The 23,685-nt window shown below is 32.1% G+C and overlaps 1 protein-coding gene across 2 annotated transcripts in view; it reads left to right on the top strand.

Moving 5' to 3' along the window:
- The window catches only part of Xrcc4 (X-ray repair cross complementing 4), a 230,745-nt gene extending 209,245 nt beyond the window's left edge, over positions 1-21,500 (top strand). The window contains exons 8-9 of one of the 2 annotated variants that reach the window (XM_076856050.1): positions 19,318-19,387; positions 20,958-21,016. In XM_076856050.1, coding sequence (XP_076712165.1) covers positions 19,318-19,387 — 70 coding nt within the window. In that variant the 3' untranslated portion in view covers positions 20,958-21,016. Of the gene's footprint in view, positions 1-19,317; positions 19,388-20,957 lie in introns of both variants that reach the window. The other variant, XM_076856049.2, reaches the window with a different exon arrangement.
- The last annotated feature ends 2,185 nt before the right edge of the window (positions 21,501-23,685 follow it).

The raw sequence follows: 23,685 nt of genomic DNA, 5'->3' as shown, positions 1-23,685 counted from the left end.
AAAGAAGTTTAATAAAATTTATTACTCAGACATAATAAAATTTCTTCACAAGTGAGACTTTATAACAATTTTGTCCTATACCCAAGAAACCATAAAAAAAGGAAATTATTTTTCATGTCGAGATGCCAATAGTCACTTCTTCTATTCACAATTGTATTCAAATTCTAAAATGTAGAGCACAAAAAGAAATAAAATGTTTAAGTCTTGGAAAAAATTTTTTTCAACATTCACACTTTATATTATTGACACATAGAAAATCTAAAAGAATCTATAGATGAATACTCTATTATCAAAACATTTAACAAAGTGGTGTAATATATGATAAAATATAAAAGTCAATTTTATTTCTATACATCAGAATCAAATAGAAGATGTGATTCAAAATATATAAGTATCAAAATATAAAAGATAACAGCAAATTTAAAAATTTGAAGGTTAAGAATCAAAGACTCTGATTCTTCCCAAATTATTTGTAGATTCACTCTATTTGTCATTGAAATCTCAAGGAGATTTTGACAATTTGTTTCTGAAATTTATATAGAAGAGCAAAAGGACTAAACATAGTCCTAAAGAAGAATACAGTGGGGGAACTATCAGATATATATAACTGACAACAAATGTGTATTCTCTAAGTCAATAACTAAAAATCAAGCAACCCAGTAGAAAAATTGACTGAAGACTTGAGTAGCCATTTAAAGAAAAAAACAAATAGTTTTAAAACATATGAAAAGATGGCCTCTATCATTACCTCTCCACAAAACAAATGGAATGAAGAGAAACTTTACAGTAGGGAAACATTGGCAGACACTACCTACTAATCAGATTGATATCAGTAATGGTGCAAATTGAAAGCTACATGCAATAAGAATGCAGTAGCTCTTCTGTGATAATCCTGTCAAAGATACATGACTCTACTCAAATCATGAAGAAATATCAGACAAACTCAAATTAACAGACATTCTACAGTGTAACTGTCCAATTAGCATTAAAAGCACCTCATGAAATGGTTGAAGTGCTAAGGAAGATTAAAGATATGTAACTGCTAAAGTAATGTGTGGTCTCAGCATTTTGCTTAAAGGGTGTTATTAGAATATTTGAAACAATGGAATCTAGTAATTAATAGTAATTATGATAATTTTCTGCCTTAGGGTTGTGGTTTAAGTAGAAGATGGTCATTAGGATATTTATATTCATCTGATACTAAAGTATTCAGATATAATTGTGAGAACAAATTAGCAAACTTATTTTCAAATGATTCTGTTCCTAGAACTTTTCTTTCAACACAAAAAGTAGTAATATAAATTTTATATATTTTAAAATCTTACAAAAAGGTATCACCTAAAACCATCTGGGCAAAAATTTGAACTTCTGATAATATTAAGTGTTGATGAGGAATTGGTCAGCTGTAACTTTTATATAACACTTAATGGGGTGGAATAGTTCAAACATTTTAAATAACAATTTAGTATCATTTTATAAGAGTAATACAAGAATCTATACTGTAAAAAGAGAAATTCTAGTATATATGCTTCAGAAAATTTATCTAAAATATGTTCATAGCATCATTTTAGCAAAAATAACACAAAATTAATTATAATAATCACACAATATAATATTAGTGAACATTTAAAATTAATAAAGCACATAGATGAATTCTAGCTACTTAATATTGAGTGAAAAAGCAAATCACAGAAAACTAGCCATAGTGTGCATCTATTTTTGAATCACTCAAAAATGAAGCAGCATTTATACAAGATATTATTTAGAAATATATGATAGATATAATAAAACTTTTCATTTTAAGGCAAGGGAATGATTGTCACATAATCTAGGATAGATTTGGCTAGGGGCAGACCAGATGTAAATATGGCAAATTTATGTGTTATTTGTGATACTGGATATTAAACTCCAGGGCACTTTATCACTGAGCTACATCTGCAGTTCTTTTTATCTTTTCTTTTGAGACAGGGTCTTGCTAAGTTGCTGAGGCTGATCTACAACTTGCAATCCTCCTCCTTCAGCCTCCCAAGTTGCTGGTATTACAGGTGTACATCACTATGTTCAGCAAATTTGTGGACTAAAGTTAGGTGGTAGCATTGCAGGAGTGTGATTTGTTATTATATTTTCTAACTTATACGCAGATTACATGTTGTGTGTATAGTGTACATATCAAACACTATCCCAAAAATAATTTTTTAAATCATTGAGGAGTAATTTATGATGGTGGGTTTGGGTTTTCCCTTTTAGTACCAGTAAGAAAACATTTTAAGGCTGAAAAGAAGGGGAAGTTGAAGCTGGACCCACTTGTTAAGACATTTTTTGATGTATGTAGTCAAACAGTAAACAAAAGAAAACCTGAAGACTGAAGCATGAAAATATACCTTATTATCATGTTCTCAGGGATTTTAGTTATTGAGAGGATTTTAAACTGTCTTCCTTCCCCCAGCATCAGAGTACAATAAGGATAATTACAGTAGTACTCTAGATACTTTTGATACCCTGTGCCCCATTCCTGGTGAAATTCCTAACAAAGTGCTCCATAGAAGTAGTTTTTGGTGTGCTGATTTTCTTCATTTTGAAGAATCTCTTTGAATAAGAAAATTAGACTTCTTTTAGAAAGTTTTGCTGTTAAATAAGAATTGCATTTCTATTTGCCAAATGGTGCTACAATATATGAAGAAAACAAGCAAACTGATTTTAGAAATAGGTAGACAACTTTGTGAAACAGTCTAGTGACCCCTGGAGCTCTAAAGTATCAAAGTTATAAAATATAAATGCTTCCTGACAGCTTTTACATGTGCTTTATTTGCAGTAAATCCTTATATATTTACTCAATATTTAAGTTATATGTAAAAGAAAATATGCATAAGTGTTTTGATACTGAGCTCACATTCTGAGATGTTGTAAATGAATTTTTTACCCCAAAAGTCATTAATTAGATAAGAGTCATGTAGCCACTAAGCATTTTTTTTTCCGTTGAAATAACATCCTTTGAAAAGAGGGTAATATAATGTAAACTTTATTGGCACGACCTTTACTAATAAGAAGCAGAAATACACTTTTATCTCAAAGACATTTAACTGAAAACATATAATAATCACTTACCTCATCACGAAAACAATAGAGCAAATCAGCACAAGAAGAGTGTGTATTCGAACGTCTCAAAGTAGCCATTTTTATATTTTCTACCACTTCTGGATGGATAGTACCATATGGCTTCCTCATAAGTGGACCTGTTATTAATAAACTGAGACTGATGTGTAATTATGTTTTCAGTGATTCATCTGTGAAACACCCTGGGTTATTTTACATGGAAGCATCTGGTTCACATGTGTACAGTGGTTATTATGTAGTGATTGACATCTGTATTCTTCTAATAAAGTCCCAGTTGCACAGAGGTGAGCTTTTGTGTTTTTATACAGACAAAAACCTGCATTTGAAAAACCCTTACCTCAACTTTTTCTGAATATGAATATTTCAGTCTTACACACACAAAAACAAAACTTTCATTGTGGCTGGAACATAATATAAATATTTTGTGCAATGTATTTCATTGAACAGATGTACGTAGGCATCTTTATCTTTTTTATATGCATTTATACCATAGTATCTGTTTTAGATTATAAGCTCAAAGAAGGCAGTGACCATGTCAATTTCATAGTATGCAGACAGCATCCAGTAAAGCATAATTCTCTTTTGAGTGCTTGTTTAGTATTTGTCAGTCAAAATGGTGATGTTAATGACTTTAACAAAAAATAGAGCTTATAATCTGACCATAAACACCTTCTTTACTTTAAGAGGTATTTGATGTATTTAGTCTTGCTTTCAGTTTTACACATTATGATTAGCCAGATAGTGTATAAAACCATTTTGAAAACACATGTAGTTTACTTTATGTTAGAATAATTTTCTAGGATACGTGATGTGAGATTTTTAAAAAGTTCAAGGCAAATTTCATGAGAGATAGAGCTTTTTAGATGAGTACAAAGAATTTGAGTACATAAAAAATGACACTAAGTGGGGAAAGGGAAAGAGGGATTGGTTAAAACCAGAGGAGGCAGGCAGGCCCTTGAGTTCAAGTCCTTCCTTGTCCAGTTTATAAATTGTGAGACCTTGGTGAGTTACTGCAATATCTAAGGATTGTTTTCACCTGAAAAAACAGAGGCTGTAAGAACACAGGTTTATTGTGACAATTACATGAATAATAGTCTTAGCATAGTGTTTCACCTAACAATATTTAATGAACATTAACTGTAACACTTAATGATAGATTAGCAACTTTAAATAAAATTGAAACAAAAATTTGGATGTTGAACTAAAATAAACAGTACAAAAAAAGTGGAGGGAAGATTCAGTCTATATGCAAAGTTGACATAGAACTTCTGATAGGAATTTTTATTTGCAGAGAAAGAGAAAATATATTAATGTTATCTTTTTCCCTCTTAAATTGTTTTTTGGTTACATAGGTGGCAAAGTATGATATTGTATACTTGAATTAAAATATCAGTATCATGATAAACAAAGAGCTTCCAATGTATAAGTTACCTTTGTTTATTTAGTCCTTTTATTGGTCTTCTGTGTACTATACACTTAAGCTCTGTGGGCTCTGGCTATTTCTAAATCTCATGTGAAACACATGTGTGCCTTATGTCCAAATTAAAAATAATAATTTATTTGATGTGTAAGAGAGTTTGACACACATACTTGCATAAATGGGCATAAAACACTTATCATCTATAATTAGATAACCTAATTTAAATACCTGAAAAAATGAACAAAATTTTGCATTCAATATGTAAAATTTATGATATGTAGTATCAGAATTTTTTATGACTGACAAATAGAAGGAGGTGATGGTCTTCAAAGAAAAACCTGAAGAAGTTTTGATCACTTTCTCTTTGTTACCAAATAAGTATTTTACCAAATATTCTCTTCATTCCCCTAAGATTGAATGCTTTGTTTCCTGGTTTATAAGGGCACTTACTATGGCAATTGTTTCACCAAATTCTTTTTATCTGTGTAATACTTTAACCTTCCTATGCTAAAAATTATATTACACCAAAATAAAATTTACATTAAAAATAATTTAATTTCTATGTAAAAGCAAAACACATATGCTACTCTCTTATAAACTATACTTCTCCCCTTTAGCATTCCTGGTTTAATGGTTTAATAAAAATTAAGCCATATTCAATTAGAATTTTCAATAGAATTAAATAGACCTGTTCCCTTAAGGACAATACCTAGAAGGAGTATATTCAAAGATGTTATTGAAATGTAACTTATAATAGACATTTAATTTGTTTACAGTATTTTAATCTGAATCAAAACTCAATTATATATTTTAAATAGCTCAATGTAATGGAATACTATGAGGTCATTTTTTAATGATTATGTAAACCTGCAATAATTGACAAAGAAAAGTTTTCCCCAATGAATTTTAAGGGAAAAATGCTGCAAAGTATTTTACACAGTAGAATTAGTTTTAAATAATTGTGTATGTGTGTGTGTGTACACACACACACATATAGTGTTTATATGTATATAATTTTAAAATATAAACACTAAAATACCAATAATGAAGATAGAGTAAATCATTATTTCATCCTATTTTTCTGAATTTTCTGAAGTCTATGAAACTTGAATATACTACTTTATAGTTACAAAAGAAAAAATATGATTACTAGCATCCTCTAAGATTTGTATCTTCTGTATTTGAAGGCCTACTCTTCTTGAAAGTGTTAAGAGAAATGTATTGTTTGTACCAAATATTTAAGTATTAATTGTTCCACCCTAAATAATATTGATTTGGTATGATTCAACACTAAAATCTATGCCATTCTCTTCTGGTCTGAGAATACTAAATAATAAAATTTTGGACCCAGAAGGAACATTCAGATGTGGAAATAGCCTATTAACCCACCCTAAAATTTTGGATATCTGCACTGAGTTTGTCTGGATCAGAAAGGTCTATCATTATTTCAATGAAATAAAATTTACTTAGAGTCAACTTTCCCCTTCGATGTTCAGTGGACTGATATAACAATCACTTCCATTTTCTTTAAGACAAAATTTGCTTAAGTAAAGAAAGGAGTTATTACTGTTAAGAATAACAATTGTTTTTAATCATTAAATCAACTATTTCTCCAAGTTTTATGAGAAATTATCAGATAGTATACAGTAAATACCATTTTGTGTATAACATGAGATTTTTTTTAATACATCTGCAAATATGTATAGGCCTTCTATAAGGAAAGATATATTTCTGGCTTTCGATTTGGAGCTAAAAATGAGTTTTTAATTCTACAAAGCAGTACTCTGCACATATGTCACTATAGTGTGTTTTAACTAATTATTTAAATATATTTTTATTCAACTAGATTGTGAGATTTTTAAGGATAAAAGATATTTTTTGTAAAATTTTATTTATTTTATTCATTTTAGTTGTTGACAAACCTGTATTTTTTATTTATATGGTATTGAGAATCGAGCCCAGTGCCTCACACATTCAAGGCAAGTGCTCTACCACTGAGCCACAACCCCAGCCCCAAAAGATATTTTTAAATCTTTACATCTCAAGAGATTTCACAGTACCTGACACTGGAAAATATTGGTTGAAGTAAGGGTTGTATGAAAGATAGGTTCTTATAATTGAGTTGACTATCAATTAAGTTCTTATGATTATTATTTTCTAATAGTTTATCTGTATCATAGACTAGTCTTTGTGGAATGTTTTGCAAAACCGTTATTTATATGTATATTTAAAAATGTGTCCTGGGTTTAAGTTTTAAAAACAAACTTAAGAAAAAAAAAAAAAAAAACTTAAGTTGCAAATCTCCTATATGTGAAAACTACACAAAGACAACCATGGTTCCTGCCTTCTGGAAACTTGAGTTCTTACAAATGAGTTTTTAAAACTGTTCCTTGTAGTCACTTCCAGATTCCTTAGTTGTAGAAAAGTTCAGTGATAGAATGGAAATGCCAAACATCTTTTTTTTTTTAATTTAAAAATAGGACTACTTTTACAGAAAACAATAAAAGAATGTAATTTAGACAGCCATTTAAAAGAACTAAGATTCTTTTCTGTGGAGGCCCAGTAACATTTTGATAGGAATTTGGAGGTTATATATATTTCAAGGGAAATTATGATCAGACTGTTGAATCCAGCTAAATATTTTCCAGGCATGTTTATAGCCTATTCAGTTTTCATGGTTGTCTTTTGAGAATGCGTGTGAATTTATAGATGACAGTTTTTTTAATTCCAAACAAGTGTTAGAATTTCTTGGTTTAACATTTAATTTCTGCTTATGCATTCTGATTTTTGAAATCTGATTCTCCTTTTTGGTTGGAAATTGATTATAACTTTGAAGATGATAATTTCTTATTGATAACTGGGGCTTTCTCTTCAGAATAAAGAATGTATGAAGAACTTTTTATTTCAGCTTTGATTTCCTTGCAATAAGAAAAGTATAAATACTTATTGGTCTTGTTGTTTCTCAGTAACCAGATAGTAGAGGCTTGAATTGTCTAACATTCCCATAGCACTAATAATAATAAATAATTATAATAATAATTTAATGAAACCTAATAGAAAATCCAACTAACTAGAGTCTTCCACTGGGTGAGTTCTGAGTGTGTGTGTGTGCACCTCGATGTTGATCAGCTTATTAATGAGACATTTAGCCATGAAGATTAAAAGACCATTCATTTAAGGACACAACTGTCCATTCCTAAACTTTCCAGTAATGTTGTGTGTAACAAAACTAATGCTGTTAGTGTAGAATTGGAGACACAAACTTTATAAACATCCAAAACTACTTAGAAAAATAAATAAATTAGCTCATGATGGAAAGTAAACAAACTGCTAGTCTGCAAAGAGTTGTCAAAAATTAAAATTTCCCTGCTGAGCCACAAATGCAGTTTAAATCTTTTTTAATGTAATGAAATTTCTAAAAGATCTATACTTCTGTCTTTATCTGGAATACATTTTATTTTGTGTAAATCCTATATGAGATTATCAATAGCTTTTTTTCACATTCCACTCGAAGAAGAAAAGAAGGCAAATACTTTCAATAGAAGTCAATTTATTTAGTAGAGATTTAGTTCTTTATTTTGTGGAATTGTGTCAATTTTTGACAGAAGCAATGCTTCTAAATTATAATTCCGATTCTCAAGGTGCTCACAATATAAGGAACAAAGATGTACAAAATCAAAGTCTGTGATTGACACTGCTTCCATTAAGAGGTGGTTTCTATGTCCACCATTCCTTTTGAATATGGAAGGGATTTTCAACTTGTGTAAACAATGGAATGCAGGAGCAGTGATGCTGTGTGAGTTCTAAAGGCAGCTTCAGAAGAGGAAACCTTACACTTAGATCCTTAAGCTTTATTTAAGAAGTCTGGCTACCCGAGGCTGCCATGTTGTCAGACACCAAGCCACCATAGACTCACTGGTAGACAAATATAGCCTTTGAATCAGTTTTTCAGTATTCGCAGCAATATTATTTCAATATTCCCAGCAATAATTCCCAGACAAGCCATCCCCACTATGCCCTGTCCAAATTGTTGACTCATTAAAAATGTGAGCACAATAAAATGATATTTGTTTTATGCCACTAAGCTTGAGGTAACTTATAGCAGTAGTTGCTGGAACAAAACCTACGATTTAAGATATACTTTGGGCAAGTAGGAGATAATGACTATCTCTCCTGGGGGGTGCATAGAAGGTCTCACAGAAGCAGTGACATTTGAATTTGTCTTTGAATGATGAATAAAAGCCTACAAGAGTCCTAAAGCAAAGGAATGTATGTGGAAAGGTATGGAGACTAAGAGAGAAAAATGTATTTGGTGAACGGCAAAAAAAAAAAAAAAAAAAAAAACTTTTGTTGTAGCTATTTTGCTATGCCAAATTTTAACCGAGCCTTATAGGAATGGAAACTAACAATCCAATTTGTCTTTTGGGAAGATAACTAATTATCAGTGATATGAAATTGGACTGAAGGAGAAAGAAATAAAAGGCAAGAATAGTGATAGTTATTTGGTTTAGAAAACAATCAAGGCTGAGATGTATAACTTTCTTATAATACCAAAACAATTTCTGCTTTTAAAATGGGGGCAATTTGAATTGTTTAGATTCAAGTCATAATAATTAAATGCTACAGCCAATTCTGCATTTGGGCAAATTAAACCAATGCTTTTACAAACCACTGATTTTAGTAAATTTGTTAATATTTCTGAATAACATGTAAAAGCTGCTTCCACTACAAGTTTTGGAACATTATGATTAAATAACTTCATTTTTATGTTTTTTTCTTATGCAGTTGGTTGCAATAGGACAATTAAAGAAATGAGACCACATTGTATTGATAAATGCACTAATGGAACCATATGCTATACTTAACTCTGCTTCCTCAAAATAAACATTGGTTCAATATAAAATCTTGAGAAAATTGTAATTTATGTAAGCATAAAAATTTCACAGAGTGTACACAGTGTGCTTAGTTAATATAGTTATGAGAACATAACAACTCCAGTCAACATCTTTCTGTATGAATTTGATTGACTTAATGTTTGAGATTAGTTCACATGTTTTTACTGTGATAAATAAAAGTTTAGTAGTGACACATAAACTTTTATTGGAATCATAATACTATACACGTAAAAATCTTTTTCAGGGAGGGGAGAGGTGGCCTTTCTCCATTAAAGCTGAGCACACACACCAACTACTTCATCCATGGCTTGTACTGCCTGTTTTATACAGTGAATTCCTACCCATTGTGGTATACAGTGAAATGTTTTAAAAGAAGTCTGCATCATTATACATCTTGGTTTTGCTTTACAATTTGACTATATTTTTAATATCATATGAAAAGTATAATCTTTTTAACTCAAAAGCCACAATATTTTATAGATTATTTCCATTATTTTGTAGTTGTTTCATTTTATATATCAGTTTTATATTTGCTTTATATAAAAGATATATGATATTGGTGATCTTACAAAATAGTATGACTTCTTAAAATTCATGCTGAAGAATCATTCAAGTCATCCATTTCATGGAAAGTATAGAAAATATTCAGCAGAAATTACTGCAAGTATGAAGTCCTTCTAAACTTGTGACCCTGTGTGACACCACACAGATCATGTATCTATGATAATTCTTTAATAGCTTTACTTTTTAAAACCATTGTAGTGAAATGCAGTATTATCTTTTGTTATCCCATAGACAAGAACTACTGTGAATATGTATTTAGGGGCATTCATTCAGCAGCTCAGTATTATTTCTGCCTTGATTGATTGCTCACTTTTCTATCCCAACTCTTTGGCTGTCTCTGACCAGGGATAGGCACTCAATAAATATCGGATGGGTAGATATGGATGATAGTACTTGCCAGCCTTTCTTAATGATTCTGGTTCCATTAATTTCTAGAAAAGACATAATGTGCTTTTTTTTAACTTTGGATCATATTGCATAGACATTGAAGATCCCCCTTCCAACCAGCTTGAAGATTCCTTTTAGCTTTGGGCCTTGCATTTCCTGCTCTTACTCATCCTGTTCCAGTAGATTGGAATAACAATTGAACTCTCACCAAGTATGGAGTGATTGTCAGATTAATGCCTCCCCACAAATGTCCAGATCATAATCCCTGGAATCTAAGAATATGTTAGACCACATGGCAAAGGGAAATTAAGGTTGCAAATTAACTCACTTTAAAATAGCAAGATTAATCTGAATTATTCAGGTGGGTCCAGTATAATCACAAAAGTTTGTAGTAAGTGGGAGAGACAAGCAGAAGAGAAAAGTCAGAGAAGACATAACAAAGCAAGTAGAGTCAGCATGTGGGGATGTGAGAAAGATGTCCACTGTTGTTGGCTTTGAAAACAGAAAGGGTGTGACCTTGAGAAGTTGGAAAAAGCAAGGAAACAGCTTCTCCACTCAGCCTTCCAGAAAGGAAGACTGCCCTGCCAACACCTGGATTTTAGCCAGTGAGATCTCTGTCAGACTTGTGGCCTCTAGAACTATAAAATGATAGATTTTATTCTAAGGCACTACATGGTGGTAATTTGTTGCAGCAGCAATAGGAAAATAAAACAGTTGGTTCCAGACTGTGGTGAAACTATCATTCTTCATTAGAAATCACTAACCTCTATGGCTGGTATTACTGTCTGCACATGTGTTTCCACTTCTTTTAGTAACCCAGAGTAGAGTTCTGTCTCCTTTCTCTATCTTTTCTTTCATTAGATCACTAAGTTTTGGGGTGTCAGGCTAGTGATGTTGCATTCTAAGGGAAGCAAGTGATGCAGCTTATTCTGGAGAATGTTAGTGTAGAGAGTATGAGAAAAGTTCATTTGGAAAATCTATGTTAAACAAGCTCCTTTTTTCTTTTTTTTTTTTTTAAGAAAGCATTTTTTAAAACATACTCTATGTATAAGATTATTTTCTAAAGTCCCAACTTTAAGACCATACATTAAAAAAGTTATCCCTGTGTCTTGCTACAAATCTCTCCTCATCATTACCAGTTCTTTGTATATCCTTCCAAAGCTATTCTAGATAAATGGCACACACACACATCGAACATACACACATGCTGCTTGGTGTACTACAGTGAAGGCTCCCTCACTAGCTTCTCAAGTGGAGAGTCCATTTTATTTAAACAGACCTGGCACAATATTTGGCACACAAATGTACACTAAGTACATGTATTAACTAATCAATAAACTACTAACTAAATGTGGTAGCGAGTATTAATAAGGAGTCTCAGTAATATTAAGCATCTTACCCAAACCCACACAGGTAGTAAGCATGGAAGTGGGTAGGCATACAAGCTGGCAGTGAAGCCAGGATACATACACCCACACCCACACCCATATACAAAAGATATATATACACACATATATGTATACACATATTTATGATACATATACACACCGTAGTTTTCTACACACATTCTTCTGTACCTTACTTTAATTTTACTTAAAATTTTAACAGGTTTATTTATAGAATAATTTTATGTTTTTTAATGTATAATATGTACATGAAACAATTAGAGGACTTAGTAGAATAGAAATATTTACCAAACATTTTATACCACAGATCTCATTTTTCAGAGAGTATTTAACATAAGCACTTTTTTAGACACACTACATTCATCCAACTTGCCTTCCTGATAAAAGGAAACATCTTCAGAATAAAAATAGGAGTTAATGGCCCCTATTCACTGATGTCACATAGGGTAGGGATTTGTGAGTGAGGGAAACATAGGCTAAAATCTTGGCTCCACAACCAGCTTGTCTGCCTGCCCATTTCCATGCTTACTACCTGTGCAGGTTTGGGCAAGTTGCTCAACTTTATTGAGCCATTTTATGAATACTCTCAATCTCATTCATTTAGTCATTTGTTCATTAGTTACTACATGTACTCAGTGGAACATTTGTGTGGCAAATATTGTACCAAATCAAATAAAGCAGACTCCCGCCACTTGGCAAAGCTTCCAGGCAAGTGAGGGAGGCTTCATTTGTAGCCCACCAAGGAGCAGCAATCTAGATGGCCTAAACTAACTTACAATTAAGTTATACAGAATATATCAAGATAACAGTTTTCTACTTTCATAAGCAGAGATCCACAACAGCATACGTAACCTATACTATTTCAAACTTACAATAAATGAAGACCAAATAGGATATAATTTAATATAGGATATTTCAGTCATTGATCTTTTTATGTGTGTATGGACTTTAGTATAGGTAATCTAATGAATTGCCTTGACAATATTATTTTTCTGAGCCAAGTCCAGCAAGAATGAAAAAAATCTTCTAATTTATTTTTATGAAATTTCTGCATAAATGGTTGGCTGCCTTGGGGATTATGGATATATTTATCTTAATGGTTGATTTGAAATAAAGCTAAGTAGGATTTGATAATCTTATTTTAAAATTCATAATATATGTACTTTATAGGAAAATTTAGAATTATCATCCTTACCCAATATCTATAAAGTGCATTTAGCATTAAACATAAACCCCTATTCTCTTTTCCTTGTTTCATTTAAAATAACTTATTTCAAAGCATATTTCCATGTTTATCTTACACTTCATCAATTCAAACAGCAATGGCATATTTATTAAAAAAAATATCTTTAGGAATTTAGTTGGAAATAAGTAATGCAGTTTCTTTTATTTGCCATTTTGGGTGCCAAAAAGGAAGAGTCAGATTCTCTTCTTTCACTTTCTCAGGCCAGTGAAATGACGTCTAGACCCAGTGAATTCCAGACAATGTGCAACACTTGTTTTACTGGATCCTGAGAGCTTCGGTCTGTTAACTTATTTAGGAGATGCTTTTGATTTTTATAAGGTCAACTAGAAATTTGTAAGCTACTTATCCTGTTTATTCTAATGTCAAGTATTTTTTTTAATTCTAACATTTTATTGAAAATACAGTGGTAACTTCAGTGATGTCAAATTTGAAGTGCATTTCCATTGAAAAGATATTTCTATAATTGACTTTATTACATAATGAGTACTCTGCTAAGGTTAATATGACAGCTGTTGTTTAATACTTAACATAGGAAAGTAGCTAAAGTTTTTATTTGGCTGTTTTTTCAGGTTGTTTTGATGAATATTTGATTTGATGTGTCCTAAAATCAAACCACAATTTGGCTTTTATTATTACCTAATAGTGTATGTCCCAGCAAATGCTCAGGTTTGATTCTTACCTAGTACATTGCCCTTACCTTACTTCTCATCTTTCTCCCTCTCCCCATGTCTGAGTTTTGTCTGAACTCCCAGAGGAACATATGATGGGTAGACAGGTGCCAAAGGATTTTTCAGTAAAATAAATTTGTAATGTATAGACTTTCTTATTTTAATATAAGAGAAACAGCTACCTCAGAATGCCCTGCCTTCAACTCTAGGTAGGAGTTGGCCATTTGGTACATTTTTGCTGTAACTACCATAGTTCAAGGGCTTAAGACTTCATTCTTCCCTCAAAAAAACAGTGTCTATTCTAATCTGTAATAAACCATGAGCATAGCAGTATCCTTTTAGGTTATTCTTCTCTACTCCAGATAATTCATGAGGAGTAAAACAGTTTACCTAAACTGTGTTTGCAAATTGAACAGCAGAGTTGTAGAGAGCCAGAATGTAGGTAGCAAGCTGTGGGCATACAAAATAAATTTGGCCCTTGCCTTCTGTTACAAAATTCCTCCCCAGTTCTCCTCATCTCTCTGGAATCACTCCTTTTCAATCTCTGTAATGAATTTCTCTCTTTAGCTGACTGACCCTGCCTCAGACTAAACCTTTTTTCTTTGATAAAACTCTTCTTTGGATGATATCTTGGATTCATTCCTTTTCCGTTAGTTGTGAGTGATATGGCAGTGACTCCTATCTCTGTACATGGATATCAGACATCTTCCCTGAGTACTGTACCTATATAAATACTTGCCTACTCAACATCTATCTTCATTTACATGTCCTGCAGATACTTCAGACTTAGTCACCATGTCTAAAACTGAACTCTTTATACCCCAGATTAAATCTACACCTCTTCTGTATTTCCATTTTTACCATGAACAAAGCTACAAACCAGAAATCTGAGACATTATCATGGAGGAGCTAAAAAGATCCAGAACTATCCTCTTATGAAAGAGCAGATAAGATCCCAAAACTATCATGTATATACATATATAGACATACTGATATAGTGCACATACACATACACGCACCATTCTTCAAAGATTATTGATGCTGAACTTTGTGTTTTTGAACTTACTTAAATAAGTAGAATCACACTGTATGTATTCTTTTGTGCCTTGCTCTTTTGCTTTTTAATCTGTGTTTGTAATTCATGTATGTGCTTAACTGTATAATATTTCATTGTGTGAAAATTAGGTAATTTGTATGTCCATTTTAATTTCAAGAGACATTTGTGTAGTTTTTAGTTTTTCACTGTTATCAACAATGCATCTTTGTGTGTATATCTTTTGACATGCACATGGAAATGTTTCTCCTGAGTGTATAACTAGGAGGAGAATTCCTGAGTTATAAATGCATACGTCTTATATACCTTGGTGGTTATTGACAAATGATTTTCCAAAGTGGTTTTAAATGTAATTGCACCAGCAATAATTTATTTGGTTACTTTGCATCCTCTGAAATCTTTGATGTTGTTACATGTTTTAAATTTTGCAAATTTGGTATAAAATACCTCACACTAGATTTAGTTTGCATTTTCTTGTTCATTAGTAAAATTGAAATTGTTATCTTATACTTATTTACCCCCACTACCCTCTTTTCTTGGAAATCCCTCTAGTCTTTGACATGTTTTTTTAATTATTCTGGGTTCTAAAACTTGTTTGTAGGAGTTCTTGGGGGTGCTTAATCTTTTGTCAGTAGAACGTGTTGCACTAATCCTCACAGTTTATGACTTGCCTTTATATCTCCTTAAAGTGTCTATGGATGAATAGAAGCATTTATTTCTAGTATGTTTGGATTAATTAATTTCTATCTTTATGGTTTTTTGTTTCTGTCTTAAACAAACTTTCTTATCCCAAGATACTAGATGCATTCTTTTTTACTTTCTTCTAAAAACTTTGAAGATTGGAATTGAATTTCATGTACACCTACTTAGGATTAAACAGAACACATCCCAGATCTTTTGGTAGGTAAAGATGTAGATGGGCCAATCAATAAAAATTGATTCTTTTCATTTCAGCACCACTGTTTGTGTCACAAGTCAAATGAGCGTAACTTTTTAAGTATCACAATACCATCAATCATTAAGCATTTTTGTGAATCTCTCCTTTTGCTCTGGTTGACACTTTTAACAGGCTTTAGAAATATTATTCTCAGAATATGTTACAAAATCTAAGTAATTGTCTCCAAATAATACTAGTGTTTCTTATCTGAATAAGGGAAGATTGCTATTCCAGTCATGGTGATTACATTTTAAACTTGGTTGAGAAAACATCTTTACAAAATGAGAAAATATCTGAAAATATCATTTTGAAATATTTTGATAAGTCATCTCCCAGAAAGTTTTTTAAAAAGTCAATCATACTGACACTTTAAAGAAACTTTCCCTTGGTGGTTCATTTCTTTTGACAAATCTAGCCTTTAATCTGCATTATTCATTATTAATTAGATGATTTTAGTACATTTTGATTCAAGTATACATATGTGTATGTTTTAATTCAATATGAAATTAATAGGACAGAGGAATTTCTACAAGTTTTTTAATACTTTTTAATTGTCAATGGACCTTTATTTTATTTATTTATGTGTGTTGCTGAGAACCAAACCCAGTGCCTCAAACAGGCTAGGCAAGAGCTCTGCCGCTGAGCCACAACCCCAGCCCCCTACAGTTATATTTTTGAGAACAAAACTCAAGGAAGTCATCATCTGGAGGGTTTCATTTTATTTTCTTCAGGTGAAAAAAAAACAGTGTGCTTCAGCCTTTAACTCTGTAGTTTCTTATTTTATCATTATCCTTTTCTCCTTAATTAATAATATTTATTTTATTCCACTAATATATTTGAGAACCTATAAAGCAGTCTATGCTCAAGTACTTGAGCGTAACTATCTCAGAATTCAGAGACTGAGAACCCCAGAGTCATGTATAGTAACTCTAGCTTTCCAAAGATTAAATTAAGAAATTGAAGTTCTTAAAGGTGCTGTGACCTAACCAAAATCTTGATGTTGTAGAGAATAAATGAAGATCTCCTGATCCTGGAATTAGAACGCCTCCTGTTAAATCATGTTACCAGGAAAAACTATCTGAAAATCTACCTGAACACTAAATGATGATATAATATTTATGAATTTCTAAAGGGATAAATTACTCTTTGTGAACAAGTTACATGACACAGTTCTTACCACCAAGCTATTTATATACTTTTTTTTAGGATGAAAACACACATTTTTAAATATTAGATAAAGTTAAATGTTTAACTAAAAGCTTTCTGAGCACAAGAACCATATTACATTTATTATATTTTTTACAGTGAGCTGTTATTCATAGTGCATATTAAACAAATATTGATTAAATGAATAAAACTCTATGTTGGAATTTAGAACTTAGGTATTATTTACTTCAAGCGATCAGAGGAAAGAAAAATCAGAGTAAATGTGGTAAAAAGTCAAATAAAAATATTTGTAGAGTGTACAATTTAAACTGAGCCATAACTAATGACTGTAAATTTAAATAGAGATGAACTCTCATATTTTGAATTACTTGTTTTGTTCTCCTTCTAATAAGACTTTCCATACAGGTTGTTTATTTTGTTTAAGTGAAAAAAAAAAAAAAACTGTGTGCTTCAGCCTTTAACTCTGTAGTTTCGTATTTTATCATTATCCTTTTCTCCTTAATTAATATTATTTATTTTATTCCACTAGTAAAATAAATGTGTATGTTTTAATTCAATATGAAATTAATAGGACATAGGAATTTCTACAAGATTTTTTAATACTTTTTAATTGTCAATGGACCTTTATTTTATTAATTTATATGTGTTGCTGAGAATCCGTTGTTGGTTTTCTGATTTCACCTCTAAGCATAATATCTGGTAACAAATTTGTTCATAAAAAATAATATGATAAACATGCTAAGATATTAATTATTGTCTTGTTTATGAAAGCTTTTAAGAATGGAACCAATCAGTGGACTAATGGTTAGTACATCCAGATTAAATTAATGATGAATATAGCTCTAAATTTTGATGGTGAATACAGATCTAAATTTTTCAGCATGCAAAGACCTTTCAAACATATTGTAGAGTAAAAATATGAAGTTGCAAAACTAAAAATGTATGGAATAATGCCATTTTATTAAAAAACAGAATGAAAATACAAAATGCAAATTTTGCAATAATGCAAAATAAGATAATTATCTTTATGTTTTATGCTTTTCAGGATTTATAAAAGGTCTTAAATATTTATCACTTATGAATGTGCTTAAACTTTTGTTTATACCTGTGAGGAGAGTTTTACATTTACTCTATTGACTTACTGTGGATATAAAAGCTATGGAATAATGATCTGTCATTGAAGAGTTTTTTACTGAGCACCAGCTATGACTAGGTACTTCAAACAAGAGTCAAAATCTCTTTCTTTAGCACCTCATGTCTTTAGAAGGAAATGAGAATCATAAATGGAGCACAAGGAATCTATTTCCTTAAGATTTGCCACTTCAGAGCGGTCCTTTTGTTTCTTGCTGATTTTTTAAAATTAATTTATTTTTTGTTCCAATTAGTTATACATGACAGCAGAATGCATTTCTATTCATAATACACAAATGGAACATAATTTTTCATTTCTCTGGTTGTACACAAAGTAGAGTCACACCATTCATGTCATCCTACATGTACCTAGGGTAATAATGTCCATGTCATTCCACCATCTTTCCTATCCCCATGCCCCCTTCTGTCCTCTCCCTCCCCTTTGCCCTATCCAAAATTCCTCCATTCCTCCCATGGCCCCCACCCCCACCCCACATTATAGATCAGTATCCACTTATCAGAGAAAATATTCGACCTTTGGTTTTTGGGGATTGGCTTACTTCACTTAGCATGATAGTCTCCAACTTCATCCATTTACCTGAAAATGCCATGGTTTTATTCTCTTTTAATGCTGAGTAATATTCCATTATGTATATATACCACAATTTCTTTATCCATTCATCTATTGAAGGGCATCTAAATTGGTTCCATAGTTTGGCTATTGTGAATTTTGCTGCTATAGACATTGATATGGCTGCATCACTGTAGTATGCTGTCTTTAATTCTTTTGGGTATATTTAGATCAAGGAGTGGGATAGCTGGGTCAAATAGTAGTTCCATTCCAGGTTTTCTAAAGAATCTCCATACTGCTTTTCTGAGTGGTTGCACCAATTTGCAATCCCACCAGCAATGTAAGAGTATGCCTTTTCCCCCACATCCTCACCAACACTTATTGTTTGTATTCTTGATAACTGCCATTCTGACTGGAATGAGATGAAGTCTTAGAGTAGTTTTGATTTTCATTTCTCTAATTGCTAGAGATGTTGAACTTTTTATATATATATTTGTTGATCAATTGTATACCTTCTTCTGAGAAGTGTCTTTTCAATTTCTTAGCCCATTTATTGATTAGGTTATTTAGGGGTTTTGGTGTTTAGTTTTTTGAGTTCTTTATATATTCTGGAGATTAGTGCTGTATCTAATCTGCACATGGTAAAAATTTGGTCCCATTCTCCACTTCATTGATTGTTTTTTTTTTGCTGAGAAGAAGCTTTTTAGTTTGAATCCATCCCATTTATTGATTCATGATTTTATTTCTTGTGATTTAGGAGTCTTGTTAAGGAAGTCTGGGCCTACTCCAACATGATGAAGATTTGGACCTACTTTTTCTTCTATTAGGTGCAGAATCTCTGTTCAAATTCCTAGGTCCTTCATCCATTTTGAGTTGAGTTTGGTACATAGTGAGAGATAGGGGTTTAATTTCATTTTGCTGCATATTGATTTACAGTTCTTCCAGCACCATTTGTTAAGAGGCTATCTTTTCTCCAATATATGTTTTTGGCATCTTTGTCTAGTATGAGATAATTGTATGTATGTGGGTTTGTCTCTTGTGTCCTCTATTCTGTACCATTATTGATAGATCTCTGTGTTCTGACTTCATAATGTCTACATAATGAAAAAAATTACAGAGGTCTTTCCAAGTCTGACTTTTTAATTGAACTAATTCAATTCTCTCTTTTGCCTATTAGGACTAAAAGCAACTCTAAGTCATGTAAGACCAGAGGAAAAGTGTTTAATATGTTTTAAGTTAGCGTTGAAAACTTATGCATAATTTACTCTATACCATATCATTTTCTCCTCCTTATGGAACATATTTTTGGATATTTAGTTTCATGTTATAAGAATTATACCTGTATTTTTTTTATAATTTTCACATTGCATTCCCAAAGTAATCTTGACAATGTAGTAATGCCTAGCATCTTTGCATTCCTGTGAGGATAATGTTATCTGAACTTTGCTTGTGGTAGCCAATCATGGTTAATTGTGTGCAGTCAGGAGGATAAGAAGGACCCTATGGTAGATTCATTTCTAATAATATCAGTCCCCTGCTCTTCCAACTATACCAAGTTGCCTTATCATAACTGGCTCTGAAGCCACCTCTGATAGCTATTATTAAGCATATTTTATTTGGGTTTCTTGGAAAACCACTAATTAGATATAATAATAGGATATAAATAATAAGGATATAAATGTGTTCCTAAGCACCACTTCTGGTTGAGCTCTATTATTCTGTAACTCACTTTTCCAAGGACTAATTAGCAGTGATCATGGCAATGAACAAGCTTTTTGTCCTAGGACTCAAAGAAAACATAGACATACAGACAGAGGTCAGTCCAGTGAAGTAGAAACTGCAGGCTATACTTCATAAAATTGAGTTTACTAAATGAAAATATGTAGATTCAGTAAATGCAGACCAACTGCCATAAATGTGAAGAATCATTTTTAATTATATTTAATCGTCTGACCTAGAAGAAATTCATGTAGTCAGAATTTTCTGCTACTGTGAGATTAAAATGCGTAGCAATAGGTAGAATTTAAGGAACCAAAGAATAAAGGTAAATTGTTATGGACTCAGTAAAGGAATGCCTTGAAATACCTCCTAATATCTGGTATAGAAATGATTACAACACAGAGAATAGGATAATTTACATACTTACCTTGATTATGACTATTGTTATAGAACCTTGAACATCTGTTAGCTCAGAATAGAGGCAGATTAATTCTAAATAATTAAATAAAGTTTCTTTCATGTCTCTTTTCTTACAGTTAACAGCATAGGGAAATAAATCTCTAAATCATCCTGAAGCCAGATTTAAATGTCATTTTATTTACATGTGTTTTCATTTTCATTTACTCTGTGAATGGAATTTTTTTAAAAATAAAACTTTCTTGATTTTTTTTACTCTAGGCTTGATTCTTCACTACCTGAGTCGTTGAAAAAGGAGCACATCTCAGCTGAAAACATGTCTTTAGAAACACTAAGAAATAGCAGTGCAGAAGACCTCTTTGATGAGATTTAGCAGTACTTTGATGTTCACTAGACTGTGTTTTCTCTTCATTTCTTTAAAATGAAAAGGCAAAATTTCAACTAAATAGCAACTGTTAGTATACTTTATGACTTAATTACATATATATCTAGTTGAAGCCATTGTGCAAAGTGGATTACACATGTGTATGAAGATGTAATTTGATGATAGTGGAACATTATTCCAAACTATTCATTCGATGTGTCTATAATTACATGACATCTCAGACTTGGCTTGCAAAGGCACATTTAATATGTTCTTTCACACACATTATATGTGGTAACCATCTAATGTCCTATCTAGGAAGATTCTGGAAACAAGACAAAGAAAATATCTTTTTAAAATGTCTGTAGCTGTTTGAGCATCTCAGTTTGTGGTGTGATATATAAATTATATCTTTTAGTTTTTATGTTAATAGTCTGAAATCCTCAGAATAAAATTTTTGATACATTGAAAATTTGTGTTCTTAATAAAATGTTATTTAGCTCAACTTTTCCCTTTATTATAGTAACATATCTTTTAAAAGTGCTTACTAATGTAAATGTAAACCTCTTTTGTGTCAAAATAAAAAAGCATATTTTCAAGGATGTTTGATATTGTCTAATATGCATGAGGCCTTCCTTGAAGACTCAGACCTTGCCCTATCCCCATTAATACCTGCACTATTTCTGTTATATTTACTGATTCAACTCCCTAGTCTCTCATTATATCTTCACTTCTCTCCTGTTGAACATGCATTGTGTGCATGCTACTCAAAGTTAAAAAATATTTGTACTGAACAATGATCACAATGTTGACAACTCCAGTGGTGGGTTTATTCTCAGTCCTCAGCACATTTCAGGTAATTGGTCACTTCTCCTCAGGAAACATTTTCTCCACTTGACTTTTGCAGTAGCATATGCTCTTTGTAGTCTTCTTTCTTTCCAGCCATTCTTTTTTTGGCTGATCCCTTCTCCTTTGTTCACCAGTTAAATGTTTAATTGCCTTGGGCTCAAATTTTAGCCCTCTTCATTTCCACATCATCAAACTAGGTCACCATAATTGTGGTTTTAATACCCTCTGTATGCTTATATTTCTAGAGTCAGCATAATTCTCTGTATATTCAGATTTGTAGTCAAATTTACACATATTCATATATACATAATTTGTCACAAAAGGATTTCCCAAACTTTCTGAAAAAATATTTCTTTGTATCAAATCTTGATACATCTTGGCACAATTTGCAAATATGAATGAATATATTTACCATTTTATATAATCTTTCTTTGGATGTTTTATCACACCCAAAGCAGAGACTGATTTTATCCCAACCATCATTTCTTTTCCAATCCTCCTCATCTCAGAAGTTTCACTACCATTTAACCACTTGCTTCAAGCTAAAACCCTGGAATTCTCCTTGATACCTCTTTCCCTTTTTCTCACATACCCTTTTATTTTCATCTACAAAATACAACTTGCTTCTATCTACCTGTGCTCCACTACAACTGCCTCATAACTGGTATCACTGCTTAATCTCCTAATTCTCTACAGTCCAATCAAACCAAATTTTAAAACCTTAGGCAAAATCATTTAAGCCTGAATACTCATTGCCCTATGATTCAAGTACCAGTCTTATACAATTTTACTTCCCCAGATTATGTGCTCCTGTCTTTCTATTCCACCTGTTCTGTACTATCCTTCAAGTAGGCCAGATCTCAGAACTGCTGTACTGATGGTTGTTTACTCTTTCAAATCTAGAAACAAATGTCTCTTCAAGAGTGCTTTCTCCATGATATCCTTTTTAAAGTTGTATACCCAACCCCCAGACACTTTCTGTCCCATTAGAATGGTTTTTTCACTGAATCTCACTCTCTGGAATTATTGTTTCATGTATCCCCCTCTCGCTTGACATCACCCCCATCATACCAGAGACTGCAGCCATCTGATTTATCTCTCTGTCCCTAGTTCCAAGACTAGGACTGGCTTCATAGAAGCTTAGTATTTATTGCATGAATAAATGCAAGTTTATCACATAGTCAGGTGATGCTGAATATCATGGCAGAAGAAATAGGCAGAGGGAAGCGGTACATATGATGATCAGAGAGCTGAGAGAGACTTCAGTCTCCAGATACAAAATAGAGTCCCTGTGGCCCCACCCTCAATGAACCACCTTCTCCAGCCACACCCTGCCTGCCTCCCCACTCAGTTAATCCCATTAGGGATTAATTCACTGATTAGGTTAATCATTTCTCCTCCAAACCGCCTTGCATTGTCTCACATGTGAGCTTTTGGAGGAAACTACATCTGAACCATAATATCAAGGATGCTGGGTCTTTTCAGTCTTTGCTCGGTTGTCCAATTGTTTCTTGTGGTTAGAAGAGAGGGTAATAAGCCTATAATCATGGGCTTCTCATTTATATCAGATGTAGAGAAATTAGAAGATATGGTTTTCTCCCTTGTCCTGTATGGGTAGGCTACTATAGGCCTGGTGTTAAGATGCCCAGATCTTGCCAATCCATGCCATGTTTTTCCTCACATTTTCCATTATCTATACTCTAAAACAAATCATTTCAGAAGAACATGGAAATGTAAGGCACAACAATTGAATTATAATTCATGCAGCATGAATTT

The sequence above is a fragment of the Callospermophilus lateralis genome, chromosome 5, assembly GCF_048772815.1.
Source record: "Callospermophilus lateralis isolate mCalLat2 chromosome 5, mCalLat2.hap1, whole genome shotgun sequence".
Classification (NCBI taxonomy): domain Eukaryota; kingdom Metazoa; phylum Chordata; class Mammalia; order Rodentia; family Sciuridae; genus Callospermophilus; species Callospermophilus lateralis.
Note: the sequence above shows the minus strand (reverse complement) of the source record. Positions and strands in the feature narration are given on the sequence as shown.